The sequence below is a fragment of the Apus apus genome, chromosome 13, assembly GCF_020740795.1.
Source record: "Apus apus isolate bApuApu2 chromosome 13, bApuApu2.pri.cur, whole genome shotgun sequence".
NCBI lineage: Eukaryota > Metazoa > Chordata > Aves > Apodiformes > Apodidae > Apus > Apus apus.
The window spans coordinates 1,017,239-1,037,537 of record NC_067294.1 but is presented as its reverse complement, the minus strand read 5'-3'; the positions used below and the strand labels follow the sequence as shown (position 1 = coordinate 1,037,537).

At 50.6% G+C, this 20,299-nt stretch overlaps 1 protein-coding gene across 6 annotated transcripts in view; it reads left to right on the top strand.

Moving 5' to 3' along the window:
* Positions 1 to 20,299, top strand: part of ARHGAP26 (Rho GTPase activating protein 26) — a 126,725-nt gene that overhangs the window by 53,969 nt on the left and 52,457 nt on the right. For all 6 annotated transcript variants that reach the window (XM_051631055.1, XM_051631053.1, XM_051631052.1 and 3 more), the window contains exons 12-17: positions 1,513 to 1,549; positions 7,872 to 7,937; positions 9,387 to 9,461; positions 15,267 to 15,354; positions 16,440 to 16,498; positions 16,985 to 17,090. In XM_051631055.1, coding sequence (XP_051487015.1) covers positions 1,513 to 1,549; positions 7,872 to 7,937; positions 9,387 to 9,461; positions 15,267 to 15,354; positions 16,440 to 16,498; positions 16,985 to 17,090 — 431 coding nt within the window. The remainder of the gene's footprint in view (positions 1 to 1,512; positions 1,550 to 7,871; positions 7,938 to 9,386; positions 9,462 to 15,266; positions 15,355 to 16,439; positions 16,499 to 16,984; positions 17,091 to 20,299) is intronic.

Sequence of the window (20,299 nt, the reverse complement as noted above, 5' to 3'; positions counted from 1 at the left end):
TACAGGAATAGCCTGTGTTCTCATGACCTCCAAGGAGGGCATATGTTGAAGTGGCCTAACGGTGATGTGCTGTGTGACACACAGTCTTTTTTGGGTTTTTTTGGTATGGGTGATGGGGACATTGGGCTGGTTTTGGGGCGCCCAGGGTGGCGAAGGGTGCTGTGGTGGGCAGCGTGCGTGCCTGCCTGGCCCCGCTCCTGCCAGCGCGCTTTACTGCCAGCTTCCCAGCCTGCTGCTTCTGCTGGAGCTCTCGGGGAAATCCCCCTGGAAGCACCTAGGGGCAGCCTCTGGATCTCTGGCCTCCCTGTTAATACCAATAACTGGAGCCTGTGCTGGGGGTGGTGGAGCAGTGCCTGCCTGCGGGATGGCAGCTCAGCCCCTCTGCTCCTCCCGCTCCCTCGCCGCGCCGGCCGCTGCGTTGCTATCAACATTGCCTTTGGAAACTTGCCTTCCCCATTTGCTATTTCTGGAGGAAGCATGTGATTGCCTCAGCTCCCCGTGCTCTGCTCCTGCTGGAGCAGGGCTCCCAGCAGAGGAAGGATGAGCACAGCCCTGGCTGTGCTCCACAGCCCCCGCCAGCCTTCCTCCCTCTCCAGTGGGCGCTGCCACGCTTGCTCCAGCTGGTGATGCTGATGGAGCCCTGGTTTCTGTTGGGGCTCTGGGCTGAGGAAAGGTCATTGTAGAACATTTTACTCCATTGAGCTACAGAACACAACCTGTCTGAAGGTTGATCTTACAGCTGCAGTTTTCTTTTTAAATTGTCCTCAAACTGTGATCAGAACCTTCAGCCATTGTTTTTTCCCCTCTTTATTGTACCTACTGTAACATCACTTTAACCTACAGCAGCCAAGCTGCAGTAGTGATTGGGACAGGAGGAACAGACTGGTGTTTGAAGACAGGAGAGCCTTGGGATGAAGCCCCAGTGCTTGCTCAGGCTGGCTGTGCTGTGGCAGTGCTGGCTGCATTGCCTCCTCCTCCTGCCTTTCAGATCCTTGCTAAAGTAATGACATTTCTTTTCCTCTCTTCCTCTTTGCCTGACTCATTCACTCAGGCTGCAAGCACTTGTGAGCAAGGGTGGCTTCCTCCTCCTTGCCTGAGTAGCAGGGACCAGATGTTGCTGTAATGCCTATAGGATGTGAAGGGAATTGTCTGCTTTGCTCTGAGCTTATATCCTTTATGTGTGTCTTTGAGGAGAGCGTGGAGGGGAGGAATGCCCATCTTCCTTGTGTTTAAAAGCCCCTTTAGTGTCTGTTTTTACCTAGCCCACCCCATTTGCATTCTCTGTTTTTAAGAACCATCCTAGTTGTTATTTTAATACAAGTCCAAAGCTGTGCCGACCTGATGATTTGAATGCAGAAGGCAGTGGTGGTCTTCAGGGACCATGCTGCTGGGAGAGGTCGAGGCAGGGTCCTCCCAACAGCTGTCACCAGCCAGGGGGACATCAGGCATGTCAGCAGTCCCTTCCCAGGTGGATCCAGGGTCTTCATAAGACTTTCTTCTTGTGTTTTCCAGGTCTACAACTCGAACAAGGACAACCAAAGTGAAGGCAGTAAGTACTTATTTTCAGGCCAGATCCTTGAGGAGGTGGCTCTGTTGTGTGATGTGCAGGGTCAGCAGGAGGGGCTGAACTGCTGGCAGTGGGGATACTGGGCTGGGCTTCCCTGGGCCAGGGGTTGGGGGTGACAGGGCTCGGCCTGGGGACCGCAGGGTGGCCCAGGGGAGGAGCTGGCTCTGCTGTCCTGCAGGGAACTGAAGCAGAAACTTGGTGGTGGGACCTGGGGCCATGGAGCAGGGTGCTGAGCCGCTCCTGTGGCTCTTTGGGACATGTCCCCTCCTGCCTGCCCCCCACCGGGGTCTCCCCAGGTGGTAGCAGTGGTGCAGGGGGTGCTGCTGTGCCTGGGACCTGCTCCTTTCACTTACCAGAGCCAACGGGCATAGATGGCATTTTGGACCAAACAGTTCTCCTTGTTGCACCCGAATGTGGAGGAACTGGGGCAAAAATATAAAGAGTAGGGAGGTCCTGCTTAATTAGGATTATCAGTAAGATCCTCTAAAAAAAAAAAGCTGGTTTTATTGTAGTTTGGGCAAAGTCTTGAGTCAAAAAAGCATTTGTTTTTCTTCTTGGAGGAGCAGTTTCATCTGGTCCAGACTCTTAAGTCCTGTGTCTCAAAACCCTTGATTGAGCCATTAACCAGTAGGTTTGAAAGGCCATAATTGCTATACTCAAAACTCTGAACCCTTCCCTCCTTCCCCCAAAGTCGTCGGTCACATGGGAGCCCAGCCCAGGTTGATGGTTGCTACACAGTTCATCTTTATGCTGCCTCAGATGGCATTTTCATCTTGAGTAAAAGCATTTTTCTCATAATAATAGGTATAATTTGCAGATAATTTTCCTCATACTCATTTTCAGTCCTTGCACAGAACAGTCACTTCTTCCTTTCTGCTCTCTCTGATGTGGCTTCTCTCATCCCTGTTGGTCCTCTGTGTTGTCAGCTGCCATCCCTCTCATCCCATATGTGTTCCTCTTGGCTTTATGAGACCTGGATGGTCCTTGCAGAGTTAAGTTCTGTGCCTCACGGTTGTGAAGGACAGTATGGCTAATGCCCCAGCTGGGTATCAAGTCTGCTTCATCTTTTCTCCATTTTACAAAGGGGCAAAATGAGTTTTTTGAGGCAAAGACAGCAGGACTCTCTCAACTCAGTCCCAGCCTGGCCACGTAGTGTCACTACTCTGTGTTTCCTGTGTCCCTGCCAGGACCGTGTGTGGTGATTCGGCTCAAGAAACCTGTAAAAATAATATTTTTCTGAGCTTTGTTGAGGAGTAATGGAAAAGCAGAGAAAACATTAAGGATGGGGGTGGAAGGAAGGGGTTGGTGAAGCAATTGATGAAGCAATTACCGCTTCTGAAAGAAGCACTTGTCAAACTGTGACCTTCCCATCTTACGTGCTATCAGCCAGAAATCCTCCTGGGGCTGTGACTTAGGCTGGAGTCATCCTGCAACGAGCGGCGGCTCGTTCAGAGGTGGTGAGAGCTCGAGTCGAGCGTGTCTGTGACTTTCCCAGGGTTATTTGTGTTGTCTAATCCCAACCTTCAGCTGCCAAGCCTGTGGCAGATCCCAGGTCGGGCCTCCTAAATGCTGCTGTGGGGTGTGCTGGGGGGGTGTCTGGGTGATGGTGCTGTGCTGCAGCTCCGCACTGCCGGGCTGGCTTGTCCCCCTGAGCCCAGGGCTGGTTGTGCCCAGCCTTGTGGGGGGCAGGATGGGGCTGCCTGCTGTACCTGCTGCTGCCGAATAAATAGGTTGCTTTCCTGGGCTTAGTCTGTGCCAGGTGTGCATGTCCAAGGGGAATGTCTTGCTCTGCTGGGCTGGGGGTGGCTGTGGCTGCTCTCTGCCCACGGCATGGGGGTGCATTGCTGTGCCAGCCCCCCGACAGATCCCTAGCTGGGTGTCCACGTGGGGTGTGCTGGTGGCTTGGAGGAGACAGGCAGTTTGTCCCCAGGCTGGGGGCAGCTCCTGCCGTTGCCTCCTGTGTGGGTTCCCAGCCCAGCCCGGGCTGCCCAGCAGCTCTGGGTGCTGTGTGTGCAGTCTGGCACTGCCTGCAGCCCCTGTGCCGCCCCAGCCCCTCCAAATCTGCTCAGCCCTTGGCACAGCATCACCAGGCTTTGATGAAGGCACCAAACGCCCGGTTTCTCCCTGTGCCTCGGTGTGGAGCTGGGCTTTGATCAGCCAAGGAGGCTTTGATCAGCCAAGGAGGCTTTGGAGAAGTTTCTTGCGTTTTAGTGCCTCTTCCATTTTGATGGTCTGTCTGAAAAGCGAGGACAGCCCTTGCCTGCCCTGCAGAGCCTCCTGTCGTTTTCACACACACCTTGACGGGGCTGCCGGTGTCTTCAGGCAGCTGAGGCTGCTTTAGCCCACATTACAGCCACGTCTGGAGGGAGCTGCTGGCCTCACCAGCTACACTGCACGTTGGTTGAGGGGCTGGCTCTTTGCCACGCAGCCCTTGATGGAGGGGCTTCCTATAAGGGCTGGAAATGAGTGCAGTGATTGATGGAGCCCAGATGCAATTCCTGACCCTGCAAGGCTCTGTGCCTCTGCTTCCTGCCCGTGCTTGGGTCAGCCTCAGCCCGCAGTGCTGCAGTGAGCTCTGCTTTTTGGTCGCTAGCTGATTTTACAGGGCTTTCGGGTTTTACATCCTGCTGTGTGGCCAGATGGCCATCAGTCCACTGGGTGATTGACCTTAATCTTCTTTGGGAGCTGGGAGGAAGCAGTGCTGAGCAGTAGGGACAAGCAAGTGTCAGGGGTCTGCTAGAGCCAGATGAGTTGAGATGCACAGGTTTGCAAACCAGGAGAGCTTGCCCTCCTCTGTGGAAACACATCCTCCAGGCCACTTGTGCTTATTGCATGGAAAAGCACAGAATTCCTTTCCCTTCCCCTCCCCACCATTTCCCTCTCCTTTCTCTGTATCCGCTTGGTTCCCTACAAGCTCAGGACCCCATCAAAAGCTGACTTCACTGCCATAAGCTTTTCACAGACCTCCAGTCCCTTGGCTGCCCTGTCTGCTGGTGCACTTGCCTGCGTGGCTTGGCCCTCCCCAGCAGTCCTCATTTCCCAATCTTTGCAGCTTGCTGGTAGTTTTGAGATTTGAAGTAAGGCTTCAAAACTCATTTCTCACTGGTCACGGCTTCTTGGCCACGGGTCCCTTTCTCTGTGCCTCTTAATTCCAGAAAGTCTTTGAAGGAGTGTGTAACAATCCTTGTGGCATTTCATTACACAGCAGAGGGACATGTGGTGGGGTGTACAGAAGAGCCTGCTTTGACCTTGCACTGCCATGACCAGCGCACACAGAGCTGGAGTCGGCAAGGTTCCCTCAGGCTGAAAAGCTGATTCAGTCTCCTTGCCCCTTTACTGATGCTCTGATATGCCATATCAGTGCAAAGGAATTAATGGATTAAATAGAAATAATGTGCTAGGCAAAAATAGAACAGGATGAGACCAGCTCAGTAGCACTAGAAACGTGGTGCCACGCGAAGGTCAGTTAAGAGTGTGTGTGTTTGTGCAACTGCAGCAATACACGTGGTGGGCATCACCTTTGGTGGTGTGAGACATTTCTCTGCTAGATTACAGCCTGAGTTACTGCATCCCAGTTGTGCCCTGAAATGCTGCTCTTGTAGGAAGAGCCTGTGATGTGTGTCTTGGCCTGGGGCTTTTCCATATCTTGCCCTGGGGAACAGCAGGAGGCAGGGCTGTAGGCTGCAGCAGGATTGCATGCATGAACAGAGCAAAAAAAACCTGCCTGTGGTAGTGAAAGAGTCTGTAAATCCATCCCCTTTTATGACTGGGAGGCTGTTTTAAACACAGGCTGGGGATTAGGGGTGCCTGTTGTGCAGGGTGCAGGAGGCTGTGGTTTTCCAAGACAGCCCTCAGGGCTTGCCCTTTGCTGCCACCCCTCTCTCCCATTAAGGACGAATAAAGGCACTTTGAATATTTAATCAGATATTTTTTCTGGATATAACTACTGAAAATGAATCCCTGACCTTTTCTGATCCAGAGCTCAGTGGAGAGTGGAAGAGCTTATTTGTCTGCTTGGGAGGACTATGCTTGGTCACTTCCATTGCGAGGGACTCTTGGTTTCTTGCCTCTTGCTTGGCAGTGGAGAGGTGGGCTCTGCAGGGAGGTATGTGTGTTTGGAGGTGTCTTCTGCTCACATTCAAACATGTGAGGGACTGAGGGAGAGCTGCTGGTTTATGGAATGGCTTGGCACTTAGTGTGGCAGAGAGCCTGAGGTGGTGATCTGTGTTGACTGCACATCATCACCCTGGGGTACTGGAAGGTCAGGGTTATGGCCAGTACTCAGCCAGGACTAAAAGGCTGCTGGAATGGTTTTGCCTGCACAAAAGGGTTCCTGCACAGTGTTTTCCTGCTTCTCAGGTGCCCCTGGGCTTGTGTTTATCAGTGATCTGGCCAGCTGTGCCCCACTGATCAATGGTGCATTGATTTTATGCTGCATCCGTGCTTGGAGAGCAGTTGGCTGCCACCAAGGTGCCTAGGAAGGGGCCCTGGAGCTTCTGGATATTCACACATCCTATGGCACAGGCATCTTGCAACTTGTGTGCTTATGTTGGCTCAGCACTTCAGTGTGCTTGCCCAGAAAAATATAATAGAGCTGTTTTACTCTTCCACTGTTTTAGGTCCTTGCACCATTCATCAAACAAGAAACACCACCAGCAGAGAACTCAAAACAAGTGATTAGTGAGGGACTGCACCAGGCAAGCCACAGGCAGCCAGGGAGCTGGCAGCTTATCATGGAGCAGCAGTGAATCTATGCTTAAATAAATTATGTGAACAGCCCTGGAGCCTGGGGTGACTTTGCACACCTCTTTTCTGTGGGGCTTCTGCCATATGAAGGGTTTCCCAAACCATTTTGTAGGGAGGAAGTAATTTTCCTTCACAAATAGCTGTCTGTGGGCAGAGTTTTCCATGCAGTGGTGGAAAGCTGACTACGGGATGAGTCCTTCCAGCAAGTATTTAGATCTGATTATTAGTAATTCCTGGAAATTAAATGTGAAAACCTGCAATGGCATGAGTTAATTGAGTTTTACATTCCGTTAATACGAGTGTTTTACATCTTACTCTCCAGCAGTCAGCTGCCTTCAGGACATCCTAATTTGCACCAAATAAATATTTCATTTGTGCTAATAAAAGAAGGGGCTGTTCCTGAACTGTGCACATCTGCACAGCGTGAGGGTAAATGGGATGTACAGTATTCCTGAGACAATATTGTTTAGCTGGGATTTGGCATTGCTGGGGGGCAGGAGTGTCTGCCTGCAGTGTGTGGTGCAGGCATTGGTGGGGGCTGGGGTTGGCACTGGCTGGCTCCTCGAGGACAGGTCCCCTCCTGCTGGGCACAGGAGATGCTTTGGACAGAGAATTGACCAAAAATTCCTTCCCATCTCCCAGTCCCTATTGTTGTTTCACTGACACATGTCATCAACTCTCTCCTCTTTGTCTTACCTCTTTATTTCCACACTTTCACCTTTCCTGTCACTTCTTTACTCCATTTTCCTTCACAGCTGCTGTTCACAGTTACCTCCTGCTTCTCCCTTCCGTATGTTTCATTCCCAGTTTTCCTTTCACTGTAACTTCTCAATGCTCTAACCTGTCATATGGCCTGTCTTTGAAAAAACCTGCATCTGCAACAAAGCCACCTCAAAACCCCCAAGAAGAAATCCAAGGGACTGAAGGCCCCCCACCCTGCTGCCCAAAGCCTGGGGGTCAGCTCCATACCCCAGTTATGCAGGTGGTCCCCAGTGTGGGGTGATGGAGGTGGCCTGGAGATGAAGGCATCTCTCCAGCACATAGATGGCTTGGTTATCCGAGTGGAGAGCTGAAAGGATTTGTAGGATTTACCTGGGATTCCCAAACAAGCTGCCTCGTGTGCCATTCTCAAGGTTTTATTGTGTCAAAAATAAATACGATTTCCGTTTTTTCCAAGCAACCTTGTGTCAACTTGCCAGACAAAGGTCTCTTCAGGTTATCTCACCTTGATCCTAAATTAGTATTTTGACCAACTGCAGATGTAAATCTCAGGCAGAGCCTGGGGCTCTGCTGCTTGGCAGGCGTGGGAGGTGCTGGTTCAGAGGGCTGACAGGATGGATTAGTGCTCTGTGCTCGCCTGGGTTACACCTGGTATGAGCTACTGTACTTGTGCCTTTCCTCCATGAACACCTAATTTATCTCCTCCTCCTCCCCTTGTCCAAGCAGTGGTACAGTATTGCTGGGAGTGTCAGTGGCAGCTGCGGGAAGGGCGCTGTGCTCAGCAGGACATCATCCCTCTGCTCCCCGTTAATCGCTTCTCTCTTCCCTTCCCTTTCAGCTGCCCAGTTGGATAACATTGGCTTCAGCATTATCAAGAAGTGCATACATGCTGTCGAAACAAGAGGTAGAGCTGTTCACCAGATGGTCTTGTTTTGGGGGCTGGCCTTGCAGCTGTTTGTAGCAGAGCAATTGCTTACCTGCTCTTTTCATGGACAAAAATGACTCATTAACCCTCAGAGACCCACATCAGATAAACCCCTGATATGCTCAGGCAGAGGCCTTGGCTGAGACATGTGTCTGCCCCGTGGCTGGGGTGAGCAGGGGCTAAGCAAACCTCCAGAGCAGAGTTAGCAAATAATGCACTGAATGGATAAGACAGGGGAAGGGGCTGAGGCTGGGGACCTCATCTGAGCATCGCTCCCCATGGCACCACTGCAAAGCACTTCTCTGGTGCGGGGTAACAAATAGATGTGTTTCAATCCTTCCCCTAAACCTCTTGTGAAGACTCTTGATACACAGATAGGCTCGCTTGTCAGCAGCTGGACCTGCTCCTGGGAAATGTGGGTCTCGTTCTGACATAGTTCCTGAGAGCACTGGTGTAAGAAAGAGGCCTCACAGGAAACTGAGGGCAGAGCAGGGCTCTGAGCTGCAGGATTTCTGCCCATCTGGCACTGGGGTCTTCTTCCTGGCAACATGATATGCTGTGGGATATTCAAATGTGATGTTTTCCCCTGTAATACTGGGAGCAGTGCAGCAACTGCTGTTGATAGCAAAGCAATACTTGGGAGCTACTGGGCTTCTGCAGCATCCCACAGGAAGGGGAATACCCCCAGATTGTCATGGTGGCCACAGCACTCTGTAACATCCAGGTCATGGCTTAAAAGCTGTATGGAAACAAATAAATTAAAAAAAAGAAAAAGAAACATGGGTAGCTGAGACCAAACAAGGCAAGTGCAGTTCTTGGGGAAGGTTCAGAGAGCTCCAGCCAGGGAGGTGCAGCACAGCCCATCTGGGCTTCTTTGATGGGAAGGGGCTTCTGACACCATGTCCTCTGTCTGCACTCTGCCCTAGCAAGTCACTTGGTTCTCATTGTTCCCTGTATGGAGAACACGCAAAAGGCTTAGACCTCAACCTGAAGAACTTGTGGTAGTAAAAGTTTCTAAAGCTGCCCTTGTGTTGTATGTAAAGTGGGGGTGATTTGTGCAGCCTGGTCTAGTGTGGGGTGTCCCTGCTCATAGCAGGGGGGTGGGAACCTGATGACCTTTAAGGTCCCTTCCAACCTTAACCATTCTATGATTCTGTGATCCTTCATGGGGCAGCTATACTGCCTTGCTGGTAGTGGTGTGGTGGAAAGATGTCCTTGGATCTTCTATTACTGAGCTAATTGTGGGGTAATACTTTTAATCAATACATGAAAGCCCTGACATCACATTCAAATTCTACCCTCTTCTATAATTTTGTATGTAGTTGATGAGAGGGTTTAATTAATTTTGCTATTAGAGAAGCCAGAGAAATGAAAGAAATGTCAGTAGCTCTTTTGACATTATCCTAATAAGCTCTTTGTTTTTCCTAGGGATCAATGAGCAAGGGCTCTACCGAATCGTTGGAGTCAACTCTAGAGTTCAAAAGCTGTTGAGTATATTAATGGGTAAGTATCTCGTGTTTTGTTAAAGACGAGTAGATTGTGCTGCTTTGAAGTCTTGCCAGCTGAGAACAGAGGCTCTTGTCAGGGTACCTAATCATGGTGAATGTGCTCCTAGGGCCACATGCTGTTAGAGGCCAGGAGGTCCAGGCAGGTTGCTAAGGTAGGACTTGTGTAGGACATTGCTTTAAAAGGTCTCTGGTGCAATTACTGGTGTCCTGCTCACATGTGCTATGAATTTTGGCAGCCTTCCCAAATGCAAATTAAAATCTTTAAAGAAATAGCTGAAAGCTTTGTTTTTTTATCTCGTATCTGCCATGTTGTTCTCAGAATACTTTTTAATTATTTTCTCTTGTGAGTTGCATGCTGCCTGTGGCTCTTCTTATTTCCCCTTGGACTTTCTTGTGCCTGTTCTAACACGGTCTTGCCCAGACCTTTCAAGCATGTGTTTGTCTTGTGCCTGAGGCATCAGGTCCTGTGGTGCTTGGGAGGAGAGGAGGTGTCAGGTCACACCATGGCAGAGCTTGGTGTTGACCTTGTGGGGCTACTTTGGGCACTCACCATCCTGTGCAGCCACCCTGCAGCTGCCCAGCACCCCTCAGAAACCTCCTCCCACCTCTGAGGTGACATGATGGTAAGAGAGAGGTTGTGGTGCTTGCTACAAGTGCTTTGTGCTCTGCACCTGCATTCCCTCCTTTGAGCACTGAAATGTGTAGGAGCAAACAGGTCTTACGATTGTCAGTGAGCTGGAAGTTGTTCCTGGTGCAGGTTTGGGACCACTACAGCTGACCTTCCCCTTCTTTGGTCTTTTTGCTGCTTTCCCAGGCCTTGGCCCCTCCAGCAGAACCAGCCTTGCTCCCTGTGCCCTTGTCTTGGTCTAGGCTGGTGTTGTGGTTGGCTGTGGCTGTGTGTGACCCAATGCACCGTTTCATCCCCTGACCTAGCAGGAGGCATTTCCATCCCCTGGATGCAGCCCCGTGGCAATCTGGCCAGGCATGCAGGAGACAGATGTTTGAGGAACCATTCTGAGAAAACACGGGGGTTGGAGCAGCAGCAGTTGACCTCTGCCAGTCCCAGCTAAAGTTTCTCAAACTTGGCAAAGCCACGTAGGAAATAAATGTAATGATGAGGAAACAAATGCTTAATAATTTGTTAGTGCCCTTAAGAATGCGTGTGCTAGTCCTTGGGGGAAGTGAGTGGGATTTGTGGTCTTCTTCTTTTTCCCATTTGCTTATTATCCTTCCTTTGCAACGTGGCTTCCTTTTCCTCCCCTTCACAAAATGCCAGCGCTCCTTTCTCTGTGTATTTCTCCTTGCAAGAAGTTTCAATCTGTTGTGTTTCACTTCCAGGATCTTTCCTTCTCCTCTTCCAGTTACCCCTTCTTTTCCCACTGTTCAGATGTTCACTGAGCAAAGCCCACGGTGGCTGTTACAGCTGTCAGCATTAACCTGTGCAAAATTGATATTCTGGGGATAATTAGGAAGCAGAAGGTCAAAGCTCTAAATCGGAGGCTGACACAAGGGGACCTCTCTGCACCAGTTTTGCTCTGGCATTTGGAAAGCTTGCTGCAGTCACAAGAGCTGGTGACTGACTCTCTTTTATTAGTAGAAGTTTGGCAGAAGTTCTGGGGCGTGTGAATATGTCCTGCTAGCCACCCAAGTGCAGCAGATAAGCCAGAGCTGCTGTCTCATGGCCACGTTTGGGACTGTTGCCTTAGAGCATTGGTTAAAGACAGTTGGGTGCCCCACGGTGCAGCAGGTCTGTTGTGCAGGGTCCTCTGCTTGGGCTTTTCATGCTGATGTCCATCATCTCACAAGCTAGGAGAGTGATGGACCCTGGTTTCTTCTCACAAGGACGGTCTGGGGCTGGGGCAGTTCCGGGTCGAGGTGGCAGGGCTGTGATAGATGGCAAAACTTGCTTGGTTTAACAGCTCTCTGGAGCTGGGAGGGATTCAATGTTTTGGCCACCATCCAGCGTCCATTATCTCCTCAGCGGCTGAAGCCACTCAGCTGTCGACCTCGTGTCTCATAAGGTGGTGATAGATCGGTGGTGGTTTTGCTTTGTCCTGGCATGTCATCAGCTGTTGGTGCTGGGAGCCCCGTCAGGCGAGTCAGTGCCGGCTGCTGCTGCTCAGGCACCTGGGGGTGCTGGAAGCAGGATCCTCTGGGGACCCCCCACGCTCCCCGAGACACTTTGCAAACCCATGACTCAGTGTTGGGGCTGCCTGGGAAGTTGGTGTCAGACAGAAACGTGTTGGTTGTTGGGTCCCCTGTGTTCTGGGCAGCCCTCGAGGCCGCGTCCCGCGGAGCCGCCCCGCTCCAGCGCTCCTGTTCGGGTCTAACCCTGGTGAGCAGAGGAGCCAAACTGTGCATGCAACTTCAGGTTGCCCTTATATTTAGAAATGAATGTGGGCAGCACCACTGATTCACATACAGTTTAAATGGCAAAAAGATCAAGTTTCCCCGCGCGGCGGCTGGTGTGGGTGACGCTGCCGGGAAGGCCCTTGGCAGGTCTCTGCAGGAGGTCACAGCAGAAACCTCCCGTGGGCAGGGACCGCGTGGGGCTGGGGCAGAACAGCTTGTCTTCCAACGGGGGTGAAGCAGGGAGGGGAGCACCCTGGGGCTCATGGGGGCAGCTCATCCCCAGCAGAGCAAGCACTTCTCTCTGTGGGCCATCAAAATGAGGACAAACAACCAAACTTTTATCAGTTGGAGCTCCCATGAAAGGGGTTATTATCCCCCCTGCTTCCCTGCCATGCCACCACCAACCCCATTCCCTGCCCCATGGTGCCTGTCCCATCACCCAGGGTCTGCATGGACCAGTGCACAGAGGTGAATGGGGCCCTCATCCCCTCTGCTGCTCTTTGCCTTTAGGAAGAAAACAAACCAGCAAAACAAATAATTTTTTTTTTTTTTTTTTTGACTGTGGGAATAGATTCCTCCCATCCCTGAATTTCTGTGTAAATCCTGCTGTAAAAAAAACACTTTCTGATTTCTTCCTGATTTAGATCTGGAGTCTTCCTGTATCTGCTCAGAGACCTCAGATGAGTAACTTACAGCAATAAGCAACTTCAGGGTTAATGCTGAATTTGGCCTCTGGATGCTTTTATGGCCCCTGTTCCACATTTACACCAGTCCACATGGAAATGTGTCCTTGTACAGAGACAGAAGCTCGTTATGGTGCTGGCTGAAGCATCTCTAACTGGGGAGACAGATGCTACATCTGTAAGCTACAAAGCTAACTTTTTGCAGACTCATAAATCTGAAGGTCAAGGGGAACTGATTATCTGCTCCCAGGCTTTTCATGAGACCGACTGGAGAATTTCTCCTAGTGTCTCGTGAATCATGTCTATAAACTCCTTGGATGAGCTTTTGAAAAGACATCCAGTCTTGAGTTCTTTGTTCTGCTTCAGTGAAGGCCTTGCTATTAAACAGGGTCGTTAGGTTTTTTTTTAAAGGCTTTTGTTTATTTGTTTTTGGATATTTTACTATGCCAAGCTTATCTTTAATCTATTAAAATCACTTCCCTGAAGAACGTAGAGCAATAGGAAGTTGCCTTGGCATTGATGAGGAAGGATGGTGTTCTTCTGTGTGATTGCTGCAAGAGACACATGGGATCTTTGTGTGAATATACATTTCTTACATGTTTACTTTTTCAAGTGCTCCTCTTAATGTGGTTTGGTTTTCAGTTGGTTTTTTTTATATAATTAAAATAAGCCCTTTGCCCTAAGGGAAAGCCTAACTCTTACTCAGTGCATTCTTTTAATTAGTTCTAAAATTACACCCTGCTTACCTATTGCTTTAAAATTCAAAAGACATTATACATGTCCATGAAAAAACAAACACCCACCGAGCTGCATCCGTGGGACCAGATGGTGTCAGCAGCTGTGTCTGGCATCAGGCTTGGCCTTGCTCCTGGTGAGTGCCTCTCTGCGCCTGCTCCAGCTCCCCAGGGATGCTTGGCACCTCTATGCCACTGGAAGGACCCACAGCCACATCTCCCAGGGTCCCAGCAGGGGTTTCCCAGGGATTCTGGTGGGAGCAGGATCCCTGTTGCAGTTGCAGATCCTGCTCACCTGAGCTTGGTGCAGTCAAAGCCTTCAGCTCTGGGGTGGCTGGGAGATGCCAGGACAGAGTTAACAAAGAGTGTTCACGAAACAGCATCCAAGCAGGAGAGAAACAACCTGCGGGGAGGGCATGTTCATGCCCTGCTTCTCCCTTCCCCCCAGCGCTCCTCACTTCTGGCATGGAGCAGTCGCCGTCTTCAGCCTTGGTCCTCGGCGCTGCGCGTGAGGTATCCATGGCCGGGCCACTTAATGCCCATCGGATGGTGGCTTTGGAGTTGACTGGCTGAAATTGCCAGCAAAGATGCAGAAATAAATGCCATCCACCCTGGTGTCTGCTGGGGTGGGTGCACAGAAGGTCACCAAGGAGCCCCCTGGCACAGCCCCCCGTGCAGCTGGGTCCTGGTGTGGGTGGAGGTGCGGAAGAAGGGGGAGTGGTTTCTGCCTCCCAAGGGCTCTTTTATTATTGGAGCATTAAGGTGTTTTGACAGAAATCAGTAAGACTAGTGCCTTATTGATCTCACTATGGAACTCTGTGCAAACAAGTCTGGCTTCCTGACCTGGGTTGGTGGTTTGCAGGACACAGGGAGAAGCAGAAAGCTGTGGATTCCTGCAAGCAGGGTTTGCAGGCTGCTGGTTGGGATCTGCCCTGGGAAGGGATGGGCTGCTAGTCTGGAGCCTCTGGACAATTTACACTGTCCAGAACAGCTGTGTCGTTTTTGGATTTCTTGAAAGGAATTTTTAAAAGGGAAGATAGGAGGGGAAAAAAATGCAGAAAGGAAGGGAGAGCCCCAGAGGAGATGGAGCAAGTATGCTGTGCTCCATGCCCTGCACCGCCTCAGGACGCCCACGGCTCTTCTCTCCGCTGCCGCGGCTCGGACCAGCAGCACTGCTGTCCCCGGGTACTGTGGTGGGGCAGGAGGCTCCTGGGGGACCCACAGGTGTTCCTGCTCCCTGAGGTGGTTGAGCTCCCCAGTGCAAGGCTGGCATGGGGCTGGCAAGGGCAGTGCTTGGTGGGACATTCCCAGAGCAGTGAGCTGAGCGAGGGGCTCGGGGGCTGGCAGCCCAGGGGTGACATGTGAGCACAGCTGTGCCAGACCCCGGCCACGTGCTGCAGCCACCCAATTCCCATCCAAATGTGCTGTGGCTGTGGAGCTGAGCAAGAGCAGAGCTGCCTTTCCTCACCCTCCATGGCAGGTTGGGATGCCTCCAGGGGCTCTTCCCCACCTTGGGCAGCAGAACAGCCACCCTTGTCCTCCTGCACACCTGGGCAGGGCTCCTGCCACTGCCACAGAGGCCATGCCACTGCTGACACTCACCTTGGCTCAGGCTGTGGCCATGCCTGGCAGCCTCCTTGGGGCTGGGATCTTCTGCTGAGGCCTGGGGGCCAGTGCTTGTCCAGGTTCATTTAGTTGTTGTGCCCTGCTTTGTCACCACTGCCGCTGAACACCATGGTCCCCTGTGCCCTGTGTAAGTGTCACGCTTTGAGTCCAGCTCCCAATCTCATTGCTCACGATTAATGCTCCTCTTTTCTTTTTTCTTGTCCCATGGCAGTGAGTGTGGCCCACCTTGTGTAATGAGCTCTGCTTCCCTCCAGAGGTGTCTGGTGGGGATCAGGTTGTGGTCACTGGGCTGGGGAATAGCAAATAAAATGGGACGTGACAGTCTTCCCACACAGCTGAGCTGGTATGAGCTGGTATTATCTTCACTTTTGGTTCACTTTTTTCTTTTTTTGCCTTTTTCCTTAGATCCCAAAACAGCCACAGAAACAGAGACAGACATCTGTGCAGAGTGGGAGATAAAGACCATTACTAGTGCACTGAAAACCTACCTAAGGTAAGGCAGGAAAGCCTCATCTGTCATGCAGCTTCAGTGATGATCTGGGATGTTACTGCCTGTAACATTCTTAACAATCGCACTTTGACAGAAACCAAGTAGAAAATGCTCTTCAATTCTGGCTTTTCTGTTGACCCCCCAGCATGTTGGAGTAGGATCTGGGGAATATGCTGAGCTGTGACAGATGCGTGTATCATACAAACATGGGTTTAAAAGTCTCACATCCCCTGCCTCGATTGAAGCTTTGCCTTAAACTTCTCAGGAGGGGCTCCCACCTGGTGAGCGGTGGCCGAGGGGAGCCCAGTGCTGCTCTGAGGGCTGCTCAGAGCTGGGCGCAGAGCTTTGTTGTACTCATATTGTAACACATCATCTCTGTGTGTCAGTTGATGCCATTATCACGGTGGGTTATCTTCCTAAAGGTGAGTTTGTTGGCTGCTCTCAGCATCTCGTTACCCACAACATGCTCCTGCCTGTGGCTGCAGCTCCGTGCTTGCTCTTGCTGATCTGCCTCTTGCGCTGCGTTTGAGAGGGAGCGCGCGCAAGACAGAGGCTCAATCCAATTAAGGTGATGAGTGTAATTAGCTTGGTGGATCTCAGCCTAGAAAATCACAAAGCGCTGTATAATTTTGCATGATTGGCAACCTTTGCTCCAGAGTATGAACTGTTTGCAAAGCCATGAAGGATGTCAGCAGCACCAAGATGTCCCAGTGAAGGGATGTGGAAGTGGGAGGAGAGAATGGGGAATTTAATGGGAATGTTCATGTCTTATGACTAAGTTTGTTTCCCTTTTAATTTTTTTTTAAACTTTCTTGGAAACATGGGCTTCCTAATGTACTGAAACTCTGCGTTACTGAAGAAATGCTAAAATTAAAAATTAATTTAGTGTGGTGCAAAAAAGGGAGGAAGAATAAATCAAAAGTACTTCAGTAGATCTTACTCCTTCTGATGGGGAAATTAACAAGAATTGCTACTGATTAATTCTGCACCTTTAAAAATGGAGCTGAATTTATGTTAAGGACAAAGCTTTCTTTCTGTGGATGGTGTTACTCAGAGGAGCTGGTGCATGTTACCTTTTTATCTTCCAGAATGCTGCCAGGGCCACTCATGATGTACCAGTTTCAAAGGAGCTTCATCAAAGCAGCAAGTGAGTTTGTTGATGTTTATGGCACTTCTCTGAAGGTGGAGAGTAATTTGCAAGTAACTGAGCATAACCTCTGCCCTGCTGCTTCCCCACCAACCACCTCCTTCCTAACTGCTGGAAAGTAGAATAAGAACAGAGAGAGCAGGGACATGTTGTTGTTTGGGACTTCCTGGATGAAAAGGAGCTGTGGGATGGTGCAGGGGGAATGGAGAGCTGGCTAGCCCCTTTCCTGATCACAACTGGCTTTTTGTATGGCTGGTGTCTGCTCTCAGCTCCCTGCTTCAGTCAGTTCATTTCTCCCATTTGGAAACAACTGGTTGCAGTTGGTAGATAGGAAGAGTCCCATGGAGAGCACCTGCAGCATGCCTGGGTGCAGGGTGGAGTAGGGAGAGGGACCCCCGGGTCCCTGGAATGGTTGTCAGTCCTTGTGTTGGGGCCTGCGTGCCTCTTTCCATGATAACCTTCTGATGCATCATCTTTCCAACGCAGAACTGGAGAATCAAGAGTCACGGGTGTCAGAGATCCACAGCCTCGTTCATCGGCTCCCGGAGAAAAACAGGCAGATGCTGCACTTGCTCATGAACCACTTGGCAAAGTACGTTTATGACTGATATGTTTTTCTCTCCTTTTTCCACTTCCTTTGAAAGTTAATAGTGGTAGAAAAGTTTCCTTGTGTGAGTGTGCAGTGTTGAGTCATATCAGGTTGGCGAGTAACTGGAAACCCATGTGTGAGTGAAATGAGGAGGGACAGAGTGGGGAGGGAGGGAGAGAAGGAGGGGCCTGTCCCACTGACCCATGTCCCTGCTGTCCCTGCCAGTGCCACCCTGCCCTGGCCCTGCGGTGGCAGGAGCAACCCATGCACTACTGGGAATATAGTGTTGCTCTTAATGGCGTGGTAATGGGGTTGGGCTCTCCAGAAGGCAGAGCAGAGGTTAAGCTCAATCTGGGCTTCAGATCAAGCCTAGTGTTAAAGCACTAAAAGCTCTTTCTTCGCTACAATAGGCGACTCTGGGGTGTGTTTTCTGCCTTTGTGTGACCTGGTTAATCAATACTTCTAGATGACCTTGAAACTTTTCAAGAGCAGAGGAATATTTTTTTTTTCTCTCAGTGGTAGAGCTGACCTGTAATTTCCCATGTTCTTCCTGCTCCTGCAGGTTACCATGGAAACCTTTGATTAGTGTTTAAAAAGTGGAAGCATCATCAGGTGTTCACACCAGCCTCAAGGCTGCGGGGTCGTACCTGCCCTCGCTCTTCGCGTGGGCACTGCGTGAGCAAGAGGGATGAGGCAGGACTTGGAAACCTGGGGAATGAGTTAATTAGCATAAGTGTTTAAAAGAAGAGAACCTGAAGTAATCTGTTTAAGAGGCAAAATAACAGATGATGCTTCAAATAGGCTTAAAAATTACTCCAGATGCTTTCTTACGACACAGATTTTTATCTGTTCCATGGATTCCCCAGCAAGGCTGTGAAAAACCAAAGAGCTGGTTTAGATCTCTGTTTCAAAACCTTCTGCATTTTACAGGCTCAAGCCAAGGGCCAGGCAGTTCCAGGTACTCCCGCCAACCAAATATGTGTGAGGAATCTTCATAACTGCTCAAGTGCTTTTCATTTAAAGGAAAACCTGGTGGTGTTTGAGTGAGATGTGGAGGGGGGAGGCAGGTAACACAATGGGTTTCATGCTGCTTTAGTAGGAAAGGAACTAAAAACACAAGCCATGATGCTGGTGGTGTGTGCTGTATTAGGAACAGCTCGTAGTGGTTATTTGATGGGAAAAAAATTATCTCAGAGAACGGCAGGAAGCTGAGAAGCAAGAGCCTGCTCTGCTGAGCTCGCTGCCCTGCAGCTCTCCCAGCCCTGGAGCCAGAGCTGCTCCTGGGGGGTCCCGGGCTGTGGGGCTGGAGGAACAGCCAGCCCCAGGCAGGGGCTCTCCAGCACCCCTCCTGTGTCAGTCCTGCAGCCCCTGCACAGTGGGTATCCTGCACCCAGCCCCTCCGGAGCAGCACCTTGCTGCAGGAGCACAGGGAGGGCAGCCCAGCCCGGGGCTCGTTACTGCGCCTCTTCTAATGGCACCGGCTGAGGCAGCGGGACCATAAAGCCAGGTTAAAGGCACTGAGCAGGAGATAAAGCTTCACATCTGCAGATGATGTTTGGAGAGAGGGAGAGTGTGGCAGAAGGGACAGGGGCTGGGCTGCCCCGGTGACCAGTGTGGGGCAGGGGAGTGCTTCGGGGTGGGGACTGGTGGGGTTTGGGTGCTGCCCCATCCTGGGCATCCAGAACTAACATGAACAAAACTGAAGGGCCCTGTCCTGACCCTGCCAAACTGGGCTGCACTTCTCACAGGAGATTACCTCATCTGTTTCTGTTTTGGTTTGGTTTTTTGGATTTTATTTTAAGCAATGTCTGAATAATCAAGATTTGCGTTTTTATCAGATGAGCTAAAAATTTTTTCTCACAGTATTACTGTGAAGTTTACTTGCACTAGAAGCAGAAGTCAATCTGCAACAGTCAAATAGAGAAAGAGCCTGTCCCACACTGTCTTACATCTGGTTTTTTTTTGGTTTGTGAATTTGCTGTTACTTACTAAAAAAGCACATGGGGCTTCTTGTGTGGTGTGGAGCTGCCATTAATAACAGTAATAAAACCACCCTAATAGGAGGCGAGAGGAGAGCAGATCCTGGGGACAGGCACAGGCAGGGTGGAGGGTGAGGAGTGTATAAATAGAAAATGAAGTTGGTTTCTCTCTCTTGCTGTATCTTTAGGCCTATTTTTGCTGTTTCATGTTCAGATGTCCAGGCAATTACCTTCTGTGAATACAGAGCATGAGCAATCCCTGTCTGTGTTCCTCCATCAGGGATATAATGCTGCAAATTTCTTCTTCTGCTCTAAGGACCCTGCTTCCAGTGAAAATTGCTATTATGATGTTATTCTTTGACTCATGAGTAGGTGAAACCTTTAATTTTCCTTCCTGGGACATGTTCACAATGTCAGGAGTCCTGTGATAAACCCAGGGGTGATTTGCTGTTCCAAAAGAGTGGAGAGCTCTTTGTTCTGATGTTTTTCCAAGGGGATGTTGGCAGGAAAGCCTGAACACCCTCAGTCTGGACTGTCCCAGTAAGCCCCATACCTGTGTCTGCTGACCCTGCCAAGAGGCATGACTGAGGAGGCAGCAACTGAAGTTAGGGAGACTCTGGTCATCTTAAAAATCACCTGGTTTCTCTTGTCTCAGGCCAGAATAGCCTACGCCTTTCAAAGAACTGAAAGGCAAACCCAGCACATCTTCTGTTTCCAGTAGCTGGATTAGTTACCAGAGTCTCTCCTGCTTAGTCAGTCCGTTACCTCTTGCAGCTTTAATGTTTGCAGGGCATGGCTGGTGAGAGTTCTCCTCCCCCCTGCTCTACAAAAAAGAAATACACTTTTTAAAAAGCTACATGAAGAGCTGATGCCAGGAGATGTGGGGAGCTTGCTGTGTGACCTGTGTGGTACCCAAGTGTGTGGAACTGCCCCTACCCCTCACCCCCCATGCCTTTTCCAGGCAGTTGGACTAGATGACGTTTATAGGTTCCTTCCAACCCAAGACATTCTATCATTCTGTCATGTTTTAGCAGCCTGTGCCCACCCTTCCCCTCCTCTGTCGGGACAGCAGCTTCGAGTCTGCACAGTGTGGGACTCTTCACATCATCCTTAGGGCTTTCTCTTTTTTTCTGGGATTTTTTTCCCCACTGTTCCTGGCTGGGGAAGGAGGCAAAGGATGCCTCCTGGGTGCTGCAGAGCACCTTGGGTGCAGCAGGCTGCCCCACTGCACGT